Genomic DNA, 18,005 nt, shown 5'->3' on the forward strand with positions numbered 1-18,005 from the left:
TTTTAATCTAGAGACCCACTGTTTTTCTCTTAGTTCCTGAATTGTGACTCCTTTTGCAAAACCAATTTTGGCAGGCTCAGACAGATGTTTGGCCTGCCCAAAAAAGAGCCAAAAGGCTCCCTCACTGTCCCATAACTAACATGAAGTATTTACCAAGTGGTGCCTTCTCACAAGTAATCCTTTTCCTTTGTTTACTTTACACACTACTAAAAAGCAAAGAGTCCCAGTAATACAGAGATTGGCAGTACTTGTGAATTATGAGAGAACCATTTGGTTTCAAAGAGCACCAGAACAAAAGAAAGAAGGATGCTCAGCCATTCATATATTGTGGCATTTTGATCCAAAATGCTCATATCACATAGAATACCTTCCAAGAAGGTCTCAACAACGGCGAGAGCCTGTAGTAGAAACCTTTGCTCCTAATCTGAATAAATACAAGAGGAGACAAAAAACCCAACCAACTCCTTAATGAGAAGACTTCAACAGAAAAGAAAAAGAAGAAAAGGAGTTCTGTTACCTTCTTTTTTCTCCCTTGTGTTTAACCCAATTTATTAAGCATCATCAAGCCAAATTTCTATTGAAAAAGGTCTTGGAGAAATGAATTGGTGACTGTAAATAAATAGGCTTGAACAGATACAGTCCTTCTTAGTTATTTCTTCTTTTTGCTAATTTGTTTTTGTTTTGAAGCAATGTGACAGCTTCCAATAGCAAACACAAGACTGTCAGGGACATTCCACTAGGACTGAAGGACTGAACACCCCTGCAGACATAGTATATTCTTCTTTCATTACTACTACTGAATTTTTTTGAATATTGATGACATGTCCAGCAGCCTCAACTGTACCCAGATGTTATCAGGTTTTTAATATTATAATCTGGAAGACTCTGAAAAATGCTGAGGTTTTGAGGAGAAGAAAGTTTATTTTTGGTTTTAGTACAAATTTAAACTTTGTGGGTTTTTTTTCCTGGCATCATCAGTTACCAGGTTCAGGCTGGGTAGCCCACTAAAAAGTTTCAGAAAAGCCTGAAAAAAAAGGCAAGTTTATCCCATTTCCCCCTGCTCTTTTTTCCCACACTGCCTTAAGAATGTTGTTGTCAGCAGGGTAGATTGAAATGAAATCTCAGACTGGCATCTTGCTGACCTCAATCCCAGCTGGCTAAACCCTTGCAACACGGCTGTTCTTGGCATCTACCAGAAAACAGACACCAATCCAGCTGCTTGATTACAAAATGGAGAATCTGGTATGAGGAACTAGACCCATTCTACTGTCTGGAACTCTATTTAAAAGACAGCTTAATTTCTCTCTCTCCCTGGTACTTCATTGACAGGCACAGGCTTGGTATCTCAATCAGCACAGCACAACACCACAGAGGATACTGTGCCTGCAGGACTGCATATACCACACACCTGAGAAGGAAATGCTCCTGCTACCACCAGGTGATGCTTGTTTTAAAGGAACCTTTGCAAGCACAAACCAAAACATTTCATACCACTTCCTCATCAGGAAAGGACCTTTTTTTCAGTTGCTTTTTAAAACTTAAGACAGAACATCAGAGCATCACCGTCATGTTAATGAGGAAAAGTTCAAACAACTGTCACACTCACCTGTTACACAAACAGAACAAAACAAACGCGAGTTGATTACCTGCACTCAAAACAAACTGCTTGTCCTCTGTCTTCCCTTCAGCTATGGGTTCACTAACAGGGTCCCCTTTTCGACTCGTTATCTTTGAAAGGCCGCTGGAGAGGGAGGCGAAGACGCCCCGGAGGAAGGCGCCCTGCTGCTCGGCACTGCCGCTGCGCTCCACGGGCTCGGACAGGGAGCGGCTGAAGGGGACCCGCAGCCGCGCCGGCCTCGGCGGGAACAGTGCCCCAGCTGGCTCCTCATGGAGACTGGCAGCATCCACACTTGCACAGCTTCTGGCAAGACTTGGGTCACTGCATTCCCCTTTCAAACTGGAGGACCCCTCTCTTCTGCTCACCCTCCAGGGGGGCCAAGGATGTGCTTGCCATCTGTACACTCCAAGAGGTTTCTCTGAGTCAAAACTCATCTGTTTATTCAACTTCTTGCTTTTCATTCGGTGGCACCAATGATAGTCCTTCAAGGCAGCTGTGCCAGCATCTTGTTCCGACAAAGATCTTCCGAAGGTCCTGGGAAAAAGACTATGATGCTTTTTGAAAGCACTCATTTTCCACCCTTTGGATTCGGCACTTCACTCACATTCCTTGTTGCTCAGCAGTCACGTAGCTGTAGTTCCTCACTCACCATTTTACATTGCCAGTTACTTTGTTCATGGCTGTAAGCTGAGAAACAGCAGAGGTTCTTCCTGAAGACCTTGAGAACCAATCCCAGAACCAGGTGTTCCTACATCTCCACAAGAAGGATGTGCCCTCACCTGCAGCACACCAACTTCTAACAGCACACTTGCTGAGTTTGCTATTGCTTCCTGGGCTGTCACATTTCTGCACCAAGCTCTCAGGAAATGACTAAAAGAACCCAGCAATGAAAACCCACAGTGCAGTTCTGTGCTGATCACACTTCACTTTTTTCACTCTACATTAAAGATTTGGTTAAAAAAAAAAAAAAAAGAATGCAAAAGCACTTTGCTCTAGAGATGCAGCAACGTCCCAGAAAAGCGTTGAAAAATTGCAGTACTCAACTAAGAGTCACGCACATGTTCTTCAGTTAAGCAGCAAAGTATATTATAACATATAGTTAAGTATAAAGTTTCTATTTACCACAGGTATGTTGTATCACTTAAGAGTACCTCAGAGCTGCCTTTTAGAGAAAGGTAATACAGGCATATTCATCAGAATTGAGTGCTGGAAGCACGAGACAGGAAAGCAAAGAGGAGGAATGGAGGAAGGAGAACAAACCCTACAACTCAATGCAGTGAGAGTGTAAACACACTTCAGGGAAATAAGTAAAGAGGAGGAGAGAAGGGACTAGAGGTTGGGTGGGACTTCACCAAACACAGACCAAAGGGAAGGGTTTGAGGCATGGCAAACAGAACAGGGCAGCAGGAAGCTACTCCTTTTTCTCCTCCCTCTTTCTTCCCTTTTTAAACAGCAGAATAGGCGATTATATTTTATAAATCCAGTTGCAATAAATGAGATGGAAAAAATAGTCCTATCTGTTTAACCAAGAGGAAAAAACCCTCTTGCCTTCACTACAATTTGAGAAATAGCTGACCATTCTAAAATCCCATAAAGAAAATATCTGCTGGTGAATGAAGAACATGCTTCCCACGTTTTAGACCAGAGCACTGAAATCTCAAGTCTACTCAAATCCCTGAAAATAGGGGGTTTATAATGGAAACGCTGACACACCCTTGGCAATAAAGTAACAATGAAAACGACTGCTCTGGTTAAATGAAATGATAATCTGCTCTGGCAGACCAATAAAGCTTAACTGACCCACTACGGCATCCCGCCTTTAAACTAGACTGCAAGCATCAGCCAAAGTACATTCCTGACAGCTGCAGACACAAAAACTTCCTTACTTATGTGTATGTATGGGAAAGGATATCACTGGTCTGTAGAAAAGAGAGTTACCTGAAAACCTCTTTCAAATCAAAATACAATTTCTCTACTCAGTAGCAAGTTAGACTTTTCAATTATAAATTATAAAAGCAGCTATCTAAAAATGACCGTGTTTAAGAAGTCACAATAAATAACCCCAGAAACAGCTTGGACACTGCAATGCAATTTCTGCATCAAGTCATGCTTCTGCCTCTTGTGCTTTGTCAACATCATGCTGCTCAGAGCATAAATCTGGAATGACAAAATGTACCTATACCACAACTCTGCTACAATTTCCATCCAGAGAAATGAACTTTCAAAGAAGCACAAGCAGTAAACACAGAGACACCGGCACTCCTGTGTAAATAAGACACAAATTCCACCAGAAAAAAAGTTAGTTGGCTTTTGTTTTCTGCTTCTTGATCCCAGGGGTTGCTGATCACCTTTGGTTTCAGCCCATCCAGCCCCATGGACTCGCATAGGTTCCCTCAAGTAACTCCTGACTCAACTCTCATCAGCTGCTGGTAGCTGTTCACCCCGATCCCTTTCACCAAGCACAGGGGCCCAGGTGTCTGTGTTTTCAAGACTGAGGCAAACAGAAGCACTGAAAACTCAGTTTTAGCTGGGGCTGATGTTACTGGGTCCCCCAACCCTTCCAGTAACAGGTCCTCCCACTCCTTTTTGAGCCTTGTGCTGCCAATGTGGCAGCAGTGCTTTGGCCAAATGCGTTTAATTAGGCAGGGTGGTAAAGCAGGCTTTATGGAGCTTCAGGAGTAGGAATAAATCCAAGGGATGATGATGTGGTTTGCTCCAGTGGCACAAGCCATAATCAGCAGGGAAAGCTGAGAATGTGAGGCAGGTTTCTGGTCAGCTCTGCAACCTGTGTTTACTCAAATTTCTGCTAGCACACTGATATCTCCTTTTGGGCTGGGAGCATGGAAGGGCAGGAAAGGACAGAAAACACAGACAGTGCAGGAGCTGAAGCCCTCCTGGGCTTGCTGTGGATTTCTAGTGTGCTTTGTAATTCCCACTAATCTCTGCCAGGCTGGGCATCCACACACACCATACTCTTGAAACAGCCCCTGGAGAGCCCTTACCTGCCCTACCAGAGCACTCAGCACCCCTGAGGAATGGCTCAGCTCAGATAATACACCCCCAGCTGCACCAAGGCAGAGATTCAGCACAACAGCACTTTGGACAGGACAGAACTTTAGGCAAGACACCAGTCTCTGCATGAGGACAGAGATGATCACCAGGATTCTCCCCTTCTTTCTCATCACCATCCTGTGGACACCCAACTGTATGGGAAGATCCCTCCATCCCACTCCAAACACAGCTGGCATTGCATTGATCACTGACTCACAACGACCACCCATTTCAGCAAGGGAACACACAGAAAGAATAACCACATGTCAAGTTATAGCACTAAGCAATGTGCAAAACCAGTTATGGGTTAACTGCTACTCAAAACTATTTTTCTTGGTGTGGCCAGGGGTTGAACCATAGCTCTGTACAGACCTAACAATACAGAGAAAGGTTTCAATAAGCACTCTATGTGAAGCCCAAGAACATCAAAGTCACAATTTAGTTTGAATTTGAATAATATTGAGAAAGCTTTTTACTTTTTTTTTTTACTTCTGATTTCACTTTTTATTTCATGTTACCACTGCTCAGAACACATTTAATGATCAAAGGAAAGTACCCTTGGCCTAGCTGAGGTTTCAGTGTACCCTAGAGAAGGTAAAAGGGTCTTTCTCAAAGTGCTTCTAAAAAGGCAGACAAGGTTTACATATTTATTAACATAAAAATACTGATAGACATGTTTGCTTAGTCTACCAATAAGACAATTCTTTTAAATAGCTAACTCAAAAATTTTAGCCTGGGCTACGAGTCAAACTGATCTCTCCCTTCCTTACACACATCATCAGCAGCAATGATGAAGTTCCAAAACCCCCTTTGTCTACATTAACTCAACACCACTGAGTTAAAATGGGTCTCAAGTGGCTCCAGCATTTGTTGTGTTCATAGAACGTGCAGGCTAGTAATGGAGAGGGCAGAACTTTCTCCTTGATCTGCAGTCCAGTTACTCAGGCTCCAGTCCAGACCTTCCAGAGCAGCAGTTTATCCTGGGAAGCATTTCACAGTCTCAGTATCACAAAGAAATCAGCTTACAGCAGTGACTGCCACTGTATTAGTGATGTGAGATCCCCAGCTGTACTAAGCCACCCACGCAGCTGTCAGCAGGTAAAATAATGTCAGAGGAATAAATGAGTTTGTCAATTAAGCTGAGAAAATGTGAAATATTTTCACTCTCGTTTTTAATACCAACTGCCTACAAATGTGATCCTCCACTAGAAAATTTTCCTCAGTTTTCTTTTTTTTGGGCAGTGTTTGCAGTCATTGTGCCAAATCATTCATTTAGCTTTTCAGAAAATTACTACTTTCTTCCTAACAATCCAGTCACTTAATCATCACATTTGACATGTTTAACAGCATTTTTTTTCACTACTCCTAGATATTTAAGTAATTTATGCACAAAATGCAGATTTGTTATGCTGGAATGTAACTATATTTCAGCTTTAAGATTGTATTGGGAAAACAATCTTTCTTAACTTCATAACATTTCACAGAAAATATACACAAGCAGCCTTACATTTGCACCGAGCATATGAAGATAAATATTTGCCAAGGGCCTCCTGTGTGGGAATTCTGCTCTCCACCATTCAGCTCTCCAGAAAAACTACCCAACTCTGTTGCATGGAGCTTCAGCAATTTCTCAGAGTATGTTGTTTAATAAATACTACCAGCCAATTAAAAAAGTAAAAAAGCAATACCACAGAAAACCCCAAGTGCACAATTGCCAAGCAGCTGGAAGAAGGAGAACGTGGCTCTGATGTTACAAATTAATGTTTAATGCTTGCTTGCTCTCTGGAAGCTGTCTGGTGCTTGAGGAAAGGCACTACAATATGTAAAATTTGAGTTCATAGTTTATATTGTAAAAAAGGGATGAACTGCAATCTTCCATGACTGAACTGCTCCATTCTAAATTAGTTTTGGGCCAAACAGACTTACCAGCTTCTCATTTTTACCAAGACATGAAGGGAAAAAGGGGAAAGAAGAGAGTTAAAAGAGAAATAAAATGCATTGAACAGTTTGTGGAGGAGTAATCAATATATAAATCAGGAATGAATACAAAAGTTTTCTAATTGACCCAACTTGACATGCAGTTAAACAGCACAGAAGATGAAAGATTTTTCCTTCCATTTAAATTAGAGCCTTTCCAAAAAATTAAGTTTTGTTTATTCAAGGCTAAGTAATTAATGACCTAACATCCCCTTCCCATCTCCTATCACCAAGATGCATCTGTTTCCCCCTGCAACATTTCCTGCAGGTGGATATGGCTTTTCCTCAGCTCAGCAGAGAGCAGTGCACCTGACTTACCCGACCTCTTAATATTCAGCGGTAATTAACGTTTAGAAGTTACACAGAGGACAAATGAAACAGCACCTTAGAAACTGTTGCGTTTGGGATTAGAGTGAGGGGAAGAGTGAGGCTTGGAATTGGCAGTGCCTGGAAGACAGAGATCCCTTACTGAGCCCAAAGCAGAGTTCCTGAGAGCAAAGCTGCCACACGTGCCTCTCACAAGCTGGAGCTGGCCAAGCCTCCCAGTGACTGCACTGCAAGCTCACTTGTCCCACATAAATCAAGATATGCTGTTTCCACTATCACTATGCTGAGACTGAAGTGCCTCTGAACAAGCTAAATGGTGACAGCAGGCTATTTAAATGCCACAGAGCACCTCATTCTCCTCACCTAAATTTTGTGCCAAGGCAGGCTGTAGCTTCTGTCCCTGCCCCAGGAGTCCAAGCCCAACCTGTCACTACAGCAAGCCAGACTGACTCAGCTCTGCTTTTGCTGTGCTCTAGTTTCTGAAGGCAAGTACTGAAAACTCTTCAAGACACACAGGGATCTCCACCTGAAAATGAGGAACTTCACTGTGCAGTGCCACACACTGAAGAGATTGTCCAGAGAGGCTGTGGAGTCTCCCTCCCTGGAGACATCCCAGCCCTCCCTGGATGCAATCCACTGCTCCGTGCTCTGGGATGACCCTGCTTGAGCAGGAAGGAGGGAGCAGATGACCCACTGTGCTCCCTTCCAGCCTGACTCATCCAGTGGTTCTGTAACTTCTGCCCTCTCATTCCCTGGCAAAACTGCTACAATTTCTCTGCTGATACAAACTGCCCCCCAAAGTCTCCTGGTTTCATTTTTCCATGCTGTTCCCGTGATCTGCATGAGAAGCTGCTACAGCCCTGTCAACTGAGCAGAGCAGAGAGAGATAATATAAATTTATGAGATGCTGGGCTTTGGATGGATGCCAGGAAATGTTAGCAAGAAAATCCCATTTCAATACATTGTGAATAAACCTCTAGAACGGCGATGCCAGGTTTTAATTTCACTAGCAATCTTTTGTTGTTGTTGACGAGCAAACACAGCTCGTGCCAAGTTTCAAGGGCCATAAAAACGTGGATTTAAGAGCCAGGCAGACACACACGGAGGCTGAGCCCACACGCAGCTGCCCAGGATTTCAGCAGCATGCACTGGTGCAAACAAATAAATCAATGCATGACCTGGAGGCAAACACACCGAAAGGCCTAATGCAGAATGGCCTGTGGAGTGAGTGCAGGTACTCCCAGCAGAGATTTGGAGAGATTTAGGGATTTCTGGGAGGAATGGAGCCCTTGGCCCCAGCCTGTGACAGAGCTGCTCCCACAGGTCTGGCTCCTCTGTGCCCTGAACACTGAGCTGTGAGCACTGATACACACAGGGAGCTCAGGCTGGGAGGAAACTTCTGGAGCCAGGGATCACCAACCCCTGGAGAAGGACAGCTGGGCTGACCTACCTCACTGTCAACTTCTACAACTCTGCAAATAAATCAATGTGTTCATATAAATACATAAACTTCGGCTGCATAAAGAAAAAGCACCTATCCCTGTCTGACATCCATCTCTTCATGATTACAGATTGGCCTTGGGACCATCAGAAATATCATCCACAGGCTGCTCATTTCAGTTTTAATAGCCTTGTTTTTCAGCAGGCAAAATTAACTTTCCATTTCCCTTCTTCATTCCCAACAAAAGTGTTTGGGATTTTGGTGGAGAGAGTAGGGAAAAAATCATTACTGTTGCAATCTTAAAGCAAGGGCTTTACCAGCAAAACACAGTTTTATTTCTAGATGTGATGCCCATGTTCATCAAACCAACTGCAGACTAAATTACCAGGGGAGAAAATGCAGTTATAGAATATAGGCAACTTAATGGATAAAAATCCAAAAATGGTCTTGGTAACTATGCCAAATAGCAGGTGCATTTATTTGAGCTTTCCAGCCTTTATTTTTATGTAACTAGAAAGGAACACATTCTCACTGCAGACTGGTGCAAAAATAAGACCTAACAACTCTCCACCAAGGATGCTAGGAGCTGGGTTTATAATTTCATTCTGTATATTTTTAAATTAGTTACTGTAACTGTTATTTTATTTATCTTAATTTATTTATAATTCATTATCTTATTTTATCCTTTTTTTAGAGTGAATAAACTGTCTTTATATCAACAACTCCTTCACACAATATTAGTTTTGTAAATAAATTTTAAAATGTAAATATATTTTAAAAGCTTCTTAAACACTGGAAATCCCACTGTAAGAGCCAACTGGCAGCAAAAGATAACCACCAGCTAATGGACAGCACTCTTCAAAATCACTGGAGAGGGTACTCTTAGTGTATATAAATAAGGAACTTCACCAACATGCATAATTAAATTCTTGCACTTATCATCTAAACACCACCAGTAATAGAAATGCTCTGTATGCTGTGACAACCCTTCAGACTGAAGCCAGTCATGAGCCCAAAGCTGCCAAGTGCACCACTAAGCCATGTCCCTGGACAGCAAAACATGAGGAAGAATTTACAAATCCAGAATTATTTTAGGCTCTGAATTTAGGTAGGGAAATTCCTTGAGCTGGATAAAAACTATCCTAACACCCACCTTGTAGCCCCATTGGAATGTTGTGCTAATATCAGCAAATTAAAGTGAGACAACTGACAACAAATCAGTGACAGCAGGAATTTAGTATTAAACCTTCATCTAAATGGAGAAATAAACTCCAGAGAGGAAAGGTGAAACATCCTGGTATCTCAAAATGCCAAAAGTCTGAAATTAAAACACTTAGGAGTAAAAAGGGTCTCTGTAAAATTCTAGGTGCTTTAGTAATGCATTGAGAAAGTAGTAAAAGAAACAACCAAATATAAAATTACAAAAGAGATGGGGGGGCAGGGGAGAAAAAAAAGGGCATTTCTTAATTGCAAATGACCTCCTATCCACCAGAGTTTTCTCTGCACAGGTTGTCTGTCAGGAACAGCTTTGAATCAGTGCAGATGCCACAGGTCAGGGACAGTGCTGGAAAGAACCTGCTGCCAGGCTGAGCCTGGACAGGAGGAGACTCCAGCACTGGCAACAGAGCCAAGGGATGAAGCAAGGTGACCTGCAGGCACCAAAACAGCAGGGAGAGAGAAAGGAGCACACCCTCTTTGACTGAACCTCTGTGCTTGCATATTGAAGGAATGATTAAAGATGTCCAGTGCAGGACACAACTCGTGACACACAGCGTGATCTCTGAGAGATGAATCTGCATGTCCTAGCAATGGCCTGAGAATTTAAATGTACAAAAAGATACAGAAGAATTTCAACCTTTGAAGGGACAGAAAGGAGGGAGGAAGAACAAGAAGATAATTTCTCTTTCAGAGACTATTTAAGGAACTAATTTGTGACACGTGCACACACTTCCTCACCACAGGACAAAACAAAGAAGTGGACATAATGAAAAGGGATTTTCGTGAAGCACAAGTCATTGCATGGTGCCCTGTCATGGACAAGCACTTCACCTCTTTTTTGTCTTTTCATTCATTATTATGCTAGCAGAGATAACTTTTGTTTCAAGTTCCAAAATGACTTGTTTTGTTTTGGTGTGAACACCAGATGACCAGAACTGCCTCTCTCTGATGTCAATCCTTCCCAAATTGAGCACAGTCCCATTTGTAAGTCTGTGTGAGCAGCACTTTCAGTAGGCAGCCACTGTTAAGCAATCTCTTTTAAAAGATACATTCTCAATTATTTTCATTGCAAAAAATGAAATTTTAACCAAAAGGTTTAAAAGAACCATGGAAAAAAAAAAAGGAAACAAACCCCCCAGAACTGCATGCTCTTGCTTAGAGCAAAATCCTCTCCAGTTGACATTTCTGAAATGCCTTTTTTTTTTTTGTTTTCACACTTCATCAGTAATAGGGAAAATGAGCTGATATTCACTATTTTTACCTTAACCACACACACTCTTAGTAAACCATGCTCCATCCTCACCAAGCTGCATGGAACTGCTGTGAACAATAAAGTCTGACTTTGAAAATGTACCTTGAAGTCTCAAACCAACCTGCCATCAAGCCCAGAATATTTGCTCTAAATATAAAACACAAAGGCACTCCAGGTTTTATGAAGGCACAAGCAACCACCAGAGCTAGACTAAATTAATGAGCATGTGTATTCCAATTCCAACAGACAGGACAGTACCCGTCTGGCTTCACTTAGGAACTTGTTATAATTTATGCCTTATAAAAAGGTTTTTACACATATGAAACACTCATATACAAGTGAGACATAAAATCAGGATGTAATCAAATCTCCACAGTTTTACATACAATTCCCTCAGGACTTCAGGCTGCAAAACCAAACACGAATAATTGCATCTATTTTCTAATAAGGACCATGTGGTCTGGGGCACGAGTACACAAATTTTCAAGAGCTCTGCATAATATTTTTAGAGGTATTTCTACTTCAAATAAGCACTCCAGTTAAGCAGAGATAAACATGCACACACATCAGTGACCTTGTTTAAACAATGCACGAACCACTGTGATAAATCTGGTTGCCAAATATAGACTTTAAGGAAAAAACAATGGAGTTTGAGTAGAAGAGGCCTTCTCCTATTTACTGTTTATCTAATTATCCAAATGAATGTGCAGTTTGGCCTTTCTCCCCTTTTTGAGCAGCGTGACCACTTTCCCACTGGGAGCCAGGAGAGCTCTGGCTGTTACTGGAATCGCAGCGTGATCCGGCACATTTGATGCTCCGAGTGCACTTGGTGCAATTTCAAAGCTTGTCTCACAGTTTGGGTATGTGCACACTCTGCTTCCCCCAGACAGCCCCATGCCTGACACAAGGCAGATAGGCACTGCTGGACTGAGGCACTGCTACAGAAACAGGCTTTTTAATTTTTTTTTTTATTTTTTTCAAATGAAGGCATGGCAGGAGGGAAAAAAATCCCATTCAAAACCCACTCTTAAGTTTCTAACTTTGGGTGGTCATGCAAGAAATGTGGGGAGGAGGCAGCACTGGGCAAAAGGAGGAGGAGAAAGTTTTTCTATTCAGGGTTATATTTTTAGACTATTACTAATTTTGTTTTGTCACTGTGCTACAGAAGCTAGACCTGTGTGAATTAATGCAGTACAATCCTTTCTAATTTTTGCTCAGTCCAGGCTGCAGTCTTAACCTAATCTCCTTACATGGGACATGGCAAGGGCATTTGCTCCCCCTGCCCTGCTCTGGCTCATATCTTTCCACCAGATATTCCTGCCTGCAGCACACATCCAGCCATGTACTCCCTCTCTTCCCCAAAACATGTAACAAACAAGGAGAATTTCCCCCCTTTTATGTTTGGAAACAAAAATCTATGTACTGGGGACACCAAACCTGAAATCTGATTTGTTGTGAAGTACAGTATTTATAATCACAATGTATAGCAAGGAACACCACTGAAATGCTTCATCTTCTTGCTAAAAATATTCACATCTTAAAGTGTCTTTGCCCTTCTTGATTTATGGATATTTATAAGCCAAATTTTGCAGGGCAGGCTGAGGCTAGAGGAGAGAAATCTGTGCCCTCTATTCCCTGCTCTATTTTAGTCTGGAACAGTTATGCATCCCATTTATTCTTATTGTTTCAATGCAAGTTAGTTTTGACTTGTATTTTTTAACAAGTTTCTATCCCCAGCTGTCATTATTAGGATTTTTGTCAAATTATTTTTTTATTTCTTTTCTCCATGTTTGTGCAGCATGAGCCCAACCCATTTGTGACTTCCCTCCCTAGATCCCTGCCACACATAGATCAATTATACAGAAATACAATGACTTCCAGTAAAGAAATAACTTGGAAAAAAACAAACATATGGACCTCAACTTATTTATAAATATCTTCAAAAAGGAGCCTGGAAACATCCCACCCCAGTCTGGCAGTTCACAAGGCAGAAGGGGTGGGGAGTGGCAAGGGAAGAGGCAGACAGAAAAGGATTTTATTTTTTTGTCTAATTAAAGTTTTTTTTTTATTCTTTCCAGAAAAACAAGAAAGGCCAGGAAATCCTCAGAATTTGGCATTCCTAATACCACTTCTTTAGATGAACACAAGGTCCTTGTTTTCAGTTCCCTCCTTACTTCCCAGCAAGTAAGGGCAGAGCAGGACAATTCCTACATCAGAAGAAGCCCTGTAAATCAACCTTATGCCAAACTGGGATTATTCTATTTACTGCTATTCCATACCAATGCATCCAGTTTTTTTAAACTATGAAAACCCAGGTCAGGTCTTAGAGTCACTAAAGCTCCTCCTACACCTCCCATCTCTGGCCCAAAGATTAACTGGCCAAGCCTCCTGTAAAACAGTCTCTCCTCTGACCATCAGCAGCCAGAAGAATCTGCAGGTACAGAGGGTTAAACAGGAAGGAAGTATGAAAGGAAAAGATCCCAAAGCTCAGAAAAACCCTCTCCCCACTTGCAACCTTGATATAGGGGAAAGGAGGGGACATGGGGACCCAGTAAGTGATTCTGCTCACACCAGGCATGGAAGAGCAGGAAAGGTGATGGAACACACATAAATGTCTCCTTTGCAACCTCAGGCTGCAGCTTTGGAGCAGCTGAGCCTCCTGCATCTCAACCAGAGAGCACAAACTGCTTTAGACTACATGGTGCTGGTGCTCAGGATTGACACACAATTTTGAGATTCATGAGAAGCTGCTGTGGTTTCACATCATTCAGCTGGCATGATGTCCAGCAACAGGGGCCAAAACTCACCTCACTGTACAAATACATGTTTAGGAACAACTGAAACAAATCAAAATCAAGTTCTTCCTGTCTGAAAAGCTGTCAAGCATATAAAGTCCTTCTTTTGCCTTCCTGACTGTCTAGAAAATTGACATAAGTAATCTGATTATTACTCTGGAATAAACTGTAGTAGAAGACAAGGAAAAAAAGAGCAAATCTGAGTTTATCTTCTTAAATATACTCCCCCCCCCTACCCCCAAGGAATATAACTTGCTGCAATTAAATACAAAAAGCCAATCCTCAAGATAAGTCTTAACAAATCAGCTTGAGAGTTCAATAAATTGTGGTTTGGTTTGGGGGATTTTTCAGTGCAACTGTTAATGCATTTATCTGGCCTGTCAAACATACTTCTGAAGCTCTCACACCAGATGAACACAGCAGCCAGAATAGAAAGTGGGCAAAACAGTCTGAGACCACTGACACAACTGTTTCAATAAAGAAGGTTTGAATATTTAATTATTAAACTAGAATGAAGTCTCAGGTCTCAGCTTGTACCCTATAAAACTTCACTGAACTTACATGCACAAATAGGTTTAGGTGTGATATTGGGAAGAAATCCTTTCCTGTGAGGGTGGGGAAGCCCAGAGAAGCTGTGACTGCCCCTGGATCCCTGAAACTATCCAAGGCCAGGTTGGACAGGGCTTGAAGGAACCCAGGATAGTGGAAGGTGACCCTGCACATGGCAGGGGGGTAGAACAAGATAAGCCATAAGATCCTTCCAACCCAAACTTTCTGGGATTCTATGATAAATTCATCTATCAGATATAGCAACATTAATGTGGGAAGCTACACATCTGCCATCTTACTTTTGGATTCAGACTCTCACAGATGAGCAAGAAATTACTGATACCAAAGTGCTTGAAAAGAGCTCGTAATGCCACAGATATTTACTGTCCTACAGTAAATACACAGTTACTTTTACACTTCAAAAATTTAGTTGTTGATATAAAAAATAACTCTTATTCAGTCTTTAGATATAAAGAATTATCTTATCAACCTCTCTTTTGAGTCTGCATTTCAAGTCTTTCTTGTCTGGATCACTGAAGATTAGATGCAAGCTGTATTTCTGATGCACAGAAGGCATGAACTCCTCTTTCTCTATTTTCTTATTTTCTTTGCTCCCCATCATCCACAGATGACATTCCCCAAGCAGTTGAGAAGTGTAATTCTCTGTTCCCAGAGCCAAGACCATGAATCACTGTGTACTCAAAAGTCAGGGTACAAGGCCTCCCAACACTTTCCCCCCAAATCCCAACCACTTTGCAAACGTTCATTGTGCCTAAATTAAATAGCTTTTGCTATCAAGTGAATACAAATTCACATTTCCTGCCAAGCCACTAAACCACATTGAAATGGTAGAATGTACACCCAATTCAGCATTTCTTAGTGGTTTTGGTGGAAATTCAGGTATGAAGAGAATGACTTTGCAAAGCTGCAGTGGTCATCTTGACAGAAGGAGGATAACTAAGCTTGTGAAGCCCAGAGAGAGTCACCAACTCAACTTACTGGATCTCAGAAGTACAGGCAAATGCCAGCAAATCCAAAACTCACTGCTCTCACTGGGCTCCTGTACCCTGCAGGAGCTCTGGCTGTGAGCTGACCTTATAGGAGCACTTTGCTGTTCTGTGCTGTTTAAAACCTTTCACTCTGGTGCTTGTGGTATTACAATTCCACAGTTTTAAACAGCTCATCAAAGGAACCTGCAAGCAAAGGTGGGAGGACACAAATACCTCTTAAACTGGCTTTGGGAACTAATCAGTCTGCAGTGGAATTTGAAGTCTGCAAGTTTTCCAGAAATAGTTTGTGATTTATGCAGAGATGATTGCACATCAATTTCTTATTCAGAATCTTTGTCACATTCACTGGGAAAAAAGTTGGGTTTATTTCTGTCCTTCATTCTTCTAGCCTACTAAGTTCTTTCGGTTACTTCTCCCACTTACTCTCCTCTGCTCTTCCCATGCAACAAACTGTCAAACACAGTCAATCAATGGATTAAATCCCACAAGCTTTCCTGTTGTAGTCACTGCACTTTTCACAGCTGAATGGTTCATATCCATTCAATTCCCATTTACAGGGATTGATCACTGAATTGAACAGGAGAGCTCATCCACCTGCACCTCTGCTTTCAGCCTATTTTTGAGTCCTTCTTATAATCACAACCCTAGACTATCAGATGAATCACAGTTCAATAGATTCAATACTGCAAAAAATTTCTATTCCAACATCAACTTTCATTTTCTCTTTTTAAAGCTGGCAATGAAAGAATATTAAAATAGAAGCTGCAGCTCTTTTGCCATTAAGATCTCTAAATTCTTTACTACATAGATATTAAGGGAACTTCTGAATGAACCAGAAGGTGGCAATTTCTGGGTAATCCCAATAAAGCCAGAAAAAGGCAGGGGGAAGGGAAATCACTGCTCTCACATTCTTTTCCTATTATTAAATGCAATGCAATTAAATGCAAGGGTTCCTTGTAAAACAATTGAAGCCAATCATCACAAAATACACTACAGGGAAAATTAGGCAGAATTTATCCAGCAATGCAGAAAAGCATAGTGACACACCACACAATGTCTCACTAAAGTATGAATAACTGTGCATTTAAAGCTCAGAAACTTAGAGCCAGAAATAAGAGGGGAAACAAGACAGAGAGAGGAAGGAAGAAACATGTGCTCATTATCTCAAGAGCTTAATCCAGAGATTCCAGAAGGAGTAAAGAAGTAGCAAAGAGATCTCAGTGCAACAGTTTCTGACACACACAGGTTTAATGCTGCCATTACCTGGCCACACACATCTGACAATTGATGTGGAGCTCTTGAAATCTGACAGGTAGAAAGCTGCAATTTAGCAAGAATAGTTATTTAAAGCACTTACTCAGGAAAAAGCTGAATTTAGCTCAAAGAAGAGGTACTGCCTGTGATTGCCCCAGAAAGTACCTGGCCATGACAAAAGTTTCATACAGGGACTTTTAAGACTTTAAAATCTACAGACGCAATCAGGAAATTAATGTTTGTATTTTTTCCTACTAGCCTAATTATAATTTTCAGCCCCAGAGTTACTTCCAGTATTCACAAAACTCAGTTTAAATTTAGGCTTCCTACTACCTAAGCTATCATCTAGTTTGTTATCTCCTCTCAGGCCCTACTAAAATTGAAACTGGAAACCTCATTTACAAAAATAATTCTCTTACTGATACCTGATAACAACCCTCAGGATTACAAATTTAATCACAATAATAACTGAATACACTGACAAGTGAACCCAAATACTTCCAGTGTTTACACCAGCAGCAATAATTAGTGTTCTGTCATGTCAGAAAGTGACTGCAGATTTACCTCAGCAAGGAAAGTGACTGGTGAATACAAGTGTCAGTCTCTTACTGAAGAGAAGATACAGATTCCAGAACAGGAAAGAGGTTACTATTAATATAAGGTACCTTCAGAGACAGTGATTTATTACTAATCCAACTTTTTTTTTTTTTTTTTTAGAGGCTATGTTTTTATGATTAAAAAGAAAAAAAGAAAAATATACATTAAGTTCCCAGAAAACAGAAATAGGAACTTACTAAGATTTTTTTACTTTACATGGCTCAATTTCCTCTCCCTCCTGCACTTATCTGTCTGCAGAGGAAATAGCACACAACATTCTGTGCCTGGCTGGGAGGTTCATAAGAACAATGAATATACAAGGTAATACTATGTTATTTTTAAACAGATTTGTTTTGTTTTGTTTTGCTGTTGTTTGTTTCTAAAGAATACTAGAAACCATTCTGCAGACAGGATTCTGATGGCCCTGTGACAGAAGAATGTAGCATTGCTAAATGCAAAACAGATTTAGAAGATTTCTGACACCTGTGCTGCAAGACTGTTATTAAATGAGATGCTTTTCTATAATATGTTCACTTGAACAGGCAGCATAAATGTCACTGCACCCAGGTGATGAAATCCATACTGAAACTCCCTCAGCCATGGGTCCTGATATGGCAGCTCAGGGCTACCACCCTTAAAAGCCATACTGCTCTATATAAAGGTGAAGGTTCCTGATACATCATCTTCAGCACTCTCAGACAGAAAATATTCCTGAAGCTTGAACAAAATCACCCCAGATCCCTGTTAATACCATTATTTACCTGCCAGCATACAGGAATGTAAAGACAGTGCAACCATTAAGGCTGTTACTTTTCTGCTATTTGAGAGCTTTGATGTGACAACCTGAAAATTCATTTAACAGCTTCTTGCATTCACTATCACCCTACAGAACTTCCAGGTGATATGGCAGCAGTAG

The 18,005-nt window shown here is 41.3% G+C and overlaps 1 protein-coding gene across 11 annotated transcripts in view; it reads right to left on the reverse strand.

The window, feature by feature from the left end:
• Positions 1-18,005, reverse strand: part of RASAL2 (RAS protein activator like 2) — a 155,894-nt gene that overhangs the window by 97,486 nt on the left and 40,403 nt on the right. Inside the window, exon 1 of one of the 11 annotated variants that reach the window (XM_079313472.1) lies at positions 2,741-2,761. The exons of 9 other annotated variants lie outside the window; for them this stretch is intronic. Coding sequence is in view for 1 of the 2 variants with exons in the window: in XM_079313462.1 (XP_079169588.1) it covers positions 1,647-2,190 (544 nt within the window). In the remaining variant the exon portion in view is untranslated. Of the gene's footprint in view, positions 1-1,646; positions 2,660-2,740; positions 2,762-18,005 lie in introns of those variants that run through there. One more of the 11 variants, XM_079313462.1, reaches the window with a different exon arrangement.

The sequence above is a fragment of the Erithacus rubecula genome (assembly GCF_903797595.1).
Source record: "Erithacus rubecula genome assembly, chromosome: 10".
Classification (NCBI taxonomy): domain Eukaryota; kingdom Metazoa; phylum Chordata; class Aves; order Passeriformes; family Muscicapidae; genus Erithacus; species Erithacus rubecula.